At 39.5% G+C, this 8,214-nt stretch overlaps 1 protein-coding gene across 2 annotated transcripts; it reads right to left on the bottom strand.

Moving 5' to 3' along the window:
- Positions 1–2,934: 2,934 nt before the first annotated feature.
- On the bottom strand, positions 2,935–4,672 carry LOC143882457 (uncharacterized). Of its 2 annotated transcripts, none has more exons than XM_077385946.1 (2): positions 4,133–4,672; positions 2,935–3,848 (listed from the first exon to the last, which is right to left on the bottom strand). In XM_077385946.1, exons 1-2 carry the CDS (start codon positions 4,488–4,490, stop codon positions 3,169–3,171), a joined length of 1,038 nt encoding a protein of 345 aa, XP_077242061.1. In that variant the 5' UTR covers positions 4,491–4,672; the 3' UTR covers positions 2,935–3,168. The 2 variants fall into 2 exon arrangements, with proteins under 2 accessions (XP_077242061.1, XP_077242059.1); XM_077385944.1 differs by having other exon boundaries at positions 4,091–4,663.
- Between the last annotated feature and the right edge of the window lie 3,542 nt (positions 4,673–8,214).

The raw sequence follows: 8,214 nt of genomic DNA, 5'->3' as shown, positions 1-8,214 counted from the left end.
CAACTCATGCTGTGAGGGCACCATTTTGAGAGAGCCTTGGGAGAGCTCTCCATCATGTGGAGATCGAGACGCCCCTTCGGTTCAGCCTCGAGATCGCGGGTCCACATCACCAAAAAATAGTGCAGGCCACTATATAGATGATGTAATCCGTTGATTTGTGAGTCCCTCTGAGATATTGGTCGTGCCAAAGGAATCTCCGTTGAAACTGGGGCGGAGCCAGGAATTTACGCTTGCAGGGGCCGGACTAACTTATACTTGCCCGCATTGGTCATTGGGGGCCATGGCCACTAAACTAGCTATGGATGCATGTACATCCATTTACAATAAGAGAGACTTTGCAATTATTGGGGCGGGGGGCATGGGCCCCCTTATGCTATATGTGCCTCTGCCCCTGCGTTGAAAGATGATCCTAACCCTCATATATATTTCGTGGAGTAAAATAAATGGCTCAGAAGTTTCAAAAAATGAAAGCTAAAACCTAGGATCATACACTATTTAGGGCCGAACGAATAAATGAATGGCCTAGATCATGTAATGGTGAGCATGGTTTTAAATTGCGGTTTCGGTACCGCTTTCGGGCTTCATCGAAACCAAAATTTTGGTTCGGCAGAAATCCGACGTAACAATACAAAAACTATTGGAAAATGATATTTTCAATCCCCCTGCATTACGTGCACGCTCCCCTTATAGCGTGATTTGACGTGAAAAGTGGGCAACTTTAACACTTTTTGACGTCAAATCACGTTATAAGGGGAGCATGCGCGTAATGCAGAGGGAGTGAAAATATCATCGTCCAAATTATTTTATTCAATACCAAATTTCAGTCGAAATTAATTTGGGTCGAAATTTTGGTAACATACTAAATTAATTAAAAAAACAGGTTTTTGGGTGAAATTTCAGAATTTCGAAAGAAATTTCAGAAAAAACCAAATTTCAACCGAAATTATGAAATTTCAGACGAAATAAAATATTGTTTCCGGTATTGCTGTTTGGGTGGTCGGTCCAGACCGAAACCTGAAATTTTATATTTCGATCGAAATTTAAAACCATTCGGTGAGGGGAGTTTTTCTTTTACAGCCCAAAGCGGGATGTAACGTGACACGTGTTCACAAGCCTAGATCATCTAAATAGGTGGGCCTACATTAAAGGTGAGTGGGCGTGCTTTTTAGACCTGGCAAACGGGTGGGTCGGGTCGGGTCGACCCACGGGGGTTGCAGGACAAAATGACCCGTATTCCTACAGGTCAGCAACTAATGACCCGTACCCAATGCGGGTGTCCGCAATTTTTTCCAAAATAGTGTTTTTTTTGCGAGCGATAAATTCACCCCCTAATTTTCAAGATGGACGGTACAACCTATACCATAGGATGATCCAAACCGTCCATTTGATGGGCCACAACGTAAATAGATTTTGCCCCAAAAATCATTGCCATAGGATGATCTCAACCGTTCGATCTATAAAAGTTTCCATATTGTGAGTCCCTCTTTAGATTGGAGGGTTAGAATCATCCTATGCTAATGATTTTTTAGGCACAACTTATTTACATTCTGGCCCATCAAATGCACGGTTTGAAATTTGGATCATCCAAAGCATATATAACATTGGGGTCAGAGTTTCAAACTTTCAGTTCAAAGCACAACCTATTAACATTGGGGTCACGGTTTGGAATTTGGATCATCCAAAGCACAACCTATTTTCAGACTTTCAGCATATATAACATTGGAATCTGAAAGTTGAAGATTGGAATTTAGATCTACTTTCAGACTTTCAGCATATTATAATTTAGGTCAACCCGCGGGCACCCATGAGTTGACCCTACCCGACCCGTGTTTTTGCAGGTTGGGTCACCCGCGGATCGATTTTGGCGGGTCACTAAAACCCCGAGCCGTGCCCGCAAATTTGCGGCTGGGTTTGGTCAACCCGCGGGCACGAGTCGCGTTTGCCAGGTCTAGTGTTTTTGTACCCAAAACGGAAGATGTAATGTGGCACGCTTTCCCGTGTTGTGTTTTAGGCTGACTTGTAAAGAGCCATGGGTTCATCATGCGTACACAATTGACGTGGTGTGGATAAGTTACCACTTTTGAACCGGATAAAGATTTATGTCGACGTGTAAAGTCCAAGTCAACAGTGACGTATTCTGGGTAAGCTTCACTGAGAAGTAAGTACGGTTCAAGGAACCTTAAAAACAAACAAATTAAACACATCTCGTCAAGCGTCAGCTAGAGCTTATCCTCTCCCTCCTGAAAATGATTATTTCCAAGCTAGGAAAGATGACGAAAAATAACTGATAATAAGTCAAAAATACCATTTCTATCTTGGAAAAATGACACAAGGGAATTGTCCACTTCTTAATTTTTAAGATTATCATGATTTCGTGTATTATTTTTTAATTGCATTGACACATCCTGTTTAGGACAGCTTGTTTAAAACAAGGTTTTGGATCATACTATCTTTGCCATGAACCAACAAACGAACGGGCTAGAACATCTAAAGGTGAGCCCCACTTCGCTTTTTTTGGCGGGTGTATTTACGCACTGATAGTTGACATTCAAGTTAATGTTGGGTATATAGTATAATCCTAGTTATGTTCTAATAAAAGCCCAATAAGATAATGGCCCGGTGTAGTGGGCCTACATATGTAAGAGTCCATTAACCAGTCAATAACCATTGTGTATCTCTCTATATTTAAGGGCCGGGGCAGTATACTAGGTATTCCAAACTAGGTACCTAGGGTGAAATGCTTCCAAGCGATTGATTGAGTTAACAGTTAATTCGCCTTTCAGAGTTTACAGGGTGTATATATCAAAAGCAGGAGGGATATAGCTTACTTTAGTCGGGCTGTATTTAAAAATGAGAGCAGGGGACCTTGTATCACTTGTCTCTCGTAAAATCGTTCTCTAAACAAAAAATGCTAAAGATATCAACGAGAAGAACTGAAAGAAAATTGTAAGTTTATGGAATCAAGTAGGGACAAACTTACTACCCGTACAAGTATATCAAAATCAAATAAATTGAGAAAATTAAAATAGAAAGCTTGTAACTATGAACTAGTAATAAAACTTGTAACATTCTACTAGGAGGTGTTCAGCCTCTAGCTATTGGTAAAAGGCTTTGTTCTTTCATCAATAGATTGGAGGTTCAATCACAGCTTACCAACCAAAAAACAATTCAACTAGGACGAGGAAAATGACTGGAGTCTGTGAATGGTGGAGCGGGAAAATCTGACCCCCTTCCTTGCGGCTGGTTTTCTGGATGACTGAGGTAACTCGGGTCCGTGAAAAACATAGGAAGTGAAGATGAAGAAGAGGAGGAGACCGCAGTAGTACAAGTAGAATATAGGAACTGATCCAAAAGACTCTTTGGAGGTCTCTGAAAATCTATAGAACTTTGTAAGAACTGAGAATTTTGAGAATACTGAGCATAGTCTCTACCAACACCGGAGCTTTGAAACTGTTGAATAGGTTGAGATTGCATAAATGGATGAGGTGTTGGGGAAACCTCCAAAATGGTAGCCTTAGAAATTGAAGGCAGCAATGGGGTGGTCGGTATGATTTTGACATCCTCTGGGAAATTTAGCTTCGCTCTATTTCCTCTGAATCTAAGGGCAGCTTCATCATAAGCTCGTGCAGCTGCTTCTGCTGTATCAAAAGTGCCTAACCAAACCCGAGCAGCTTTATGTGGGTCCCTTATTTCTGCAACCCATTTACCCCAGGGCCTTTGCCTAACTCCCCTGTATCTTCTTTTCCTTTCTCCCACTCCATTTGAAGAGCTCTCTTCTATAGTAGTTGATATATTTGTTGTAGTTGTAGCTGTAGTAGTTGTTGAAATAATAGGAGCTTCTTTTGCTTCTGTAAAGGAAATTCCAAAGAAAGAAAATAGTTAAAAACCAAATATTTACATTACTTTGGAGAGAGCTTTCAATATACAGCATTTCATAGGGGGGTCACACATAGAACCCACCTAGTAAAGTGTGCAATTACTTATAAGATCAAGATCAAAATCAAGTCTAAAACACTTTTCTTTTAGAATAAAAGCAAAAAACATAAAGAAAATTTAATAACAACAGGTATAACAAGATGGTAAAGCCTACGTGCTTCAGCTAATGATTCTCCACCATAAGTTTGAAAATCACCAAATCCTCTATACAACCTCAACATCGATTCCTGTAACTGATTGCTTTCTTCTTCTCGCTCCCTCTTCATCCCTCCACCCCAAGAGGAAGATGAATAATAAGATGAAGGCGAAGAAACAGAGTAAGACCTAGATACCGAAGCCATAGTTGTACTCAAATCTCGCCGAGAGACCCAATCCCCGGTCCCTTCTCCGGCGACCACATGTGTCAGAGCCGATACCATCGCCGACATTTCTCGTGCCTGACTATGGCTTGAAAATATTGACCGCATCTCATCCTCTCCGGTGGCGTCCTCAGGCTCCGGTAACCTAACAAACTGCTGATAATCTTGTGGATTCGCCACTTTCAACAAACACATAAGTTCTCTTGAATAAATGTCGCAATTGTGGATGGCCCACCTCGTTATCCCTAAGAGCAAGTAGAATTGGAGTTACACACAAAACAACGGCTATATAGAGGACACGAAATTTTGAAATTTTGGTTGAAATCCGGTATTGTTACGGGTATTGTTGATTTCGGTTTTGGTGTTGTGACCAAAATCCGAAATTTCAGATTTCGGTCGAAATTTAAAACCATGATTATCACTACATTGAAGTTTTAAACAAGGGACATGGTCAAGTAAGAAGATTAGGAGGGCCCACAAGATGATGGGCAGAGTGATCAAGGTCAACTATGAAGAATGAAACGATCGAACAGCTTTTGTCACTCACACTCAATTTTTGATACAACAGACGTGATCAAGTAAGAAAATTAGGTGGGCCCATAAGGTGGTCAAGATCAACTATGTCTAATGAACGGCTGATGTTGTTGACGTTTTAGCTTGTGGCCCAAATTGGTGGGACCCACTTAGGATAAAACGTTAGTTTTCTTATCCGTTGGTGTTGTATTCATAAAGGAGTCTTAGGAATAAATCCCAAGTGTTTAAAAACCCTAAAACACATTAGTGTTAGACGTGTGGAAGGACACAAACTCTTATGATCCGAAATCTATAAATATTGGTTCCATTTGGTGGGAACAATGCTCATACATTATAGCAAAAGTTTCATCATAAAGAGTGTCCCTAATCTGAGAGAAAAATTGTGCATGTGATTCCATCGATCGTGCCCTAAGGTCTTCTACAGATTAGAAGATCTCTCTCTCTTCACTTGTTCGTACGCATCGGAGATCGTGTTCGTGTGGGTTCGTGTGAAGGAATCGCCAAAGCTTAATCTTCAATTCTAATAGCCATGGCCGGAGGTAAGTTCCGCATTTAATTTTGAATTAAATAAAGTCTTACAGTTGGTATCAGAGCCGCCCTTCGGGTGTGGCGATTGAACAAATGATTAGATTCGTTCGAATTAAAGCAATTCAAATCAATTTTATAAACATCCGTACTTTTATTAAAATCGGAACCTGATTTAAAGAAATTCTCAAGAATGGATGATTCAAAATTGATTTGAATCATGTAATTAAAGTTTATTGTATATACACAAGGATTTTGGAGTAGAGAAGGTGAACCCGCCATTAAAATCTGTAAAATTCATGTTTTTAAAGAACTTTGAGGACATGCCGGAAGTTTGGATTGTGCCGGCGATGTAACCGTTCAATCTTAGATCTGCTTATATAGTTTAATAGCCGGTCATCCTAGGTTGCCAACGCAACTGATGGCACTCCGATCAGACTTAAGTGTAGCTCCTGATGATTTTTTAAAGTTTAACAAGAAACTTGAAGTTTATAAAATTACAGTGAAAAGAGGTTGAAGAAGTTGCAGACGTTGAAGAAGGTGCGTTAAGCGTTGTTGCGTCATTGTGACACTCGCATCATCATGAGTCATGACCATGGTTTTAAATCACAGTTTTGGCTAAAATTTCGGACTTATCCGAAACCAAAATTTTAGCCGAAATCCCGAAATTTCCGGCAAAATTTGGTATTGACGCACGGAACACCTGATTTTTTGGACGAAATTTCAATCGAAATTACTGAAATTTTGGGCGAAATTTTGGTAATTTCGTTCGAAATTCTTTAACGGATCAAAAAATTATTATTTTATCATCAAATTTAACCCTTAAATTAGGGATTTAAAGACCAGTTATACACCCATAGATACAATTATAAAGTGGTATTCGATTAGTCTTGGATGGGCTAATGCATCCTATGGCTATGAGGATACCTGTGACAAGTGGTACATTTACAGTGCCCATGGACACATAAAGTGCTACTTTAAAGTTGCTTTACTCTAATTGTATCTAAAATTGCAATGAGTTTATAATGTATAGTCACTTGGCCCAAAGGAAAGCACTTGTGCATTACGAATTCATTGGAATCGTAACATCAATGAAATTGGATGAAGGCTCATGTCCTAGGCCCAAAGGTATGGATAAGGGTCCAAATTCTGATCTAATTGATCGGTACGATTACTTACATCTAGAGTGTGCTGCCCAAAGGAGGGTTAGAGTGATACGATACGTTTACAACTAGATATGTCCGTATGGGTTGGCAATCTGGTAACATGGCTTAATTGGAATTTAGCACGTAGTAAGCAAGATTCCTTGTTTTATATTTTGCAGCAAATCAATCAGCTTTTATGAATTCTGAATCTACTAGGATCCATTTCTTTACTAGGGATAATTTTTTTGAGTAGAAAGATAGAATTATGCTCACTTTAGGCTGGATGGACCTTGATCTTGCTCTCAGAGTCGATGAACTACCCACTCCTACATATGAGAGTATGCAAGCAGAGATGGACCATTATAAAGAGTGGGAGAGATCAAACGTCTTGACCTTACTTCTTATTCAAAGTCGCATTGCTCAAAGCATTAGGACATCTCTCTCCTAGACCACCAATGCCAAGGAGTTTTTGGAAGTTGGTCAAGAACAATTTGTCACTTCAGATAAGGTATTGGCAGCTACTCTTATGGGCAAACACGTATCTTTGAAGCACACTATAGACAGATGAGTGTAAGTGCATATGCGCAAAATTGTTGCACAATTGCAGGCCTTTTGGATTGAGATCTTTGAGTCATTCTTGGTGTTCTCAACTTCCTCATTATCGAATATAGTCAATTTAAGATTGACTGTAATATTCATAAGGGCAAATGGTCTATCAAGAAACTTTTGAACATCTGCGTACAGCTAGAAGGGAGGCTTAGACAAGAGAAGCTAGAAACAGCTCATCTTGTCATTCGAGGAAAGAACCAAGAATAGATTGGCAGAATTGTTCCTACAGAGAGAATAAGTCATAGAAACCGTCAGTTAACCAACTGACGATAAGGATATTCGAGTTGCATAAAGAAGGGACATGTAAAGAAGACTGCCTTAAAGTGACTCAAAAGGTGAGATTATATCTTTTGGTTATATGTTATGAATCTAATATGGTTTATGTTCAAAATGACAAGTGGCGGATTGACTCCAGTTTTTCAATCCATATTGCCAACACCTTAAAAGAATTAGTTAGCCATCCGACATCGACGGAAAGTGAGTGGTTTATCTTCTTAAGAAACGAGAAGCGCTCATGGGTGGAGGATATAGAGACCTAACAGTTTGAGCAATCTACGTAATTTGTTTAACGTAGAGAAAGGACCTTTTACACACCTTTATTTTTTTTAGACTTTTGGACCATGATGAGAGCCTTAATTTCCATTCTTCTTCCCTTGATATAATTAAGGATTTTGTTATTGGTAATGGTACCTTAATTGATGGCCTACATCGTTTGAGCCTAAATATTTTTTCCTCAAATTACCCTAACTGTGCAAGATTGTGTTGGCATTAAACGTAGTCACGAGAATAAGGAATCATCTACATTGTGGCATAGGAGATATGGTCATATCTCCATAAAGTTTATTTAAAGGATACTAAATGGTGGAGTCCTAGAGACTCTTGATTTTATAGATTTTGGGACTTGCGTGGATTGCATAAGGGAATGCAATCAAACATGTCCAAGAAGGGTGCCAAGAGGAATTCTGAAAAGTTAGAAGTCATGCATATTGGTATTTGTGGGCCAATTCCAACTCCTTGTGTGAATGGTCTAAGGTGTTTTACCCCTTTATCAATGATCTTACAAGTTACGTGTATCTCTAACTTCACTTTGAAAAGAGTAAGGCAGT

Source organism: Tasmannia lanceolata, unplaced genomic scaffold (assembly GCF_043159265.1).
Source record: "Tasmannia lanceolata isolate RefF3 unplaced genomic scaffold, GAP_Taslan_0.1 ptg000002l, whole genome shotgun sequence".
Classification (NCBI taxonomy): Eukaryota; Viridiplantae; Streptophyta; class Magnoliopsida; order Canellales; family Winteraceae; genus Tasmannia; species Tasmannia lanceolata.
The sequence above is the reverse complement of the archived record's forward strand: the minus strand, read 5'-3'. Positions and strand labels throughout refer to the sequence as shown.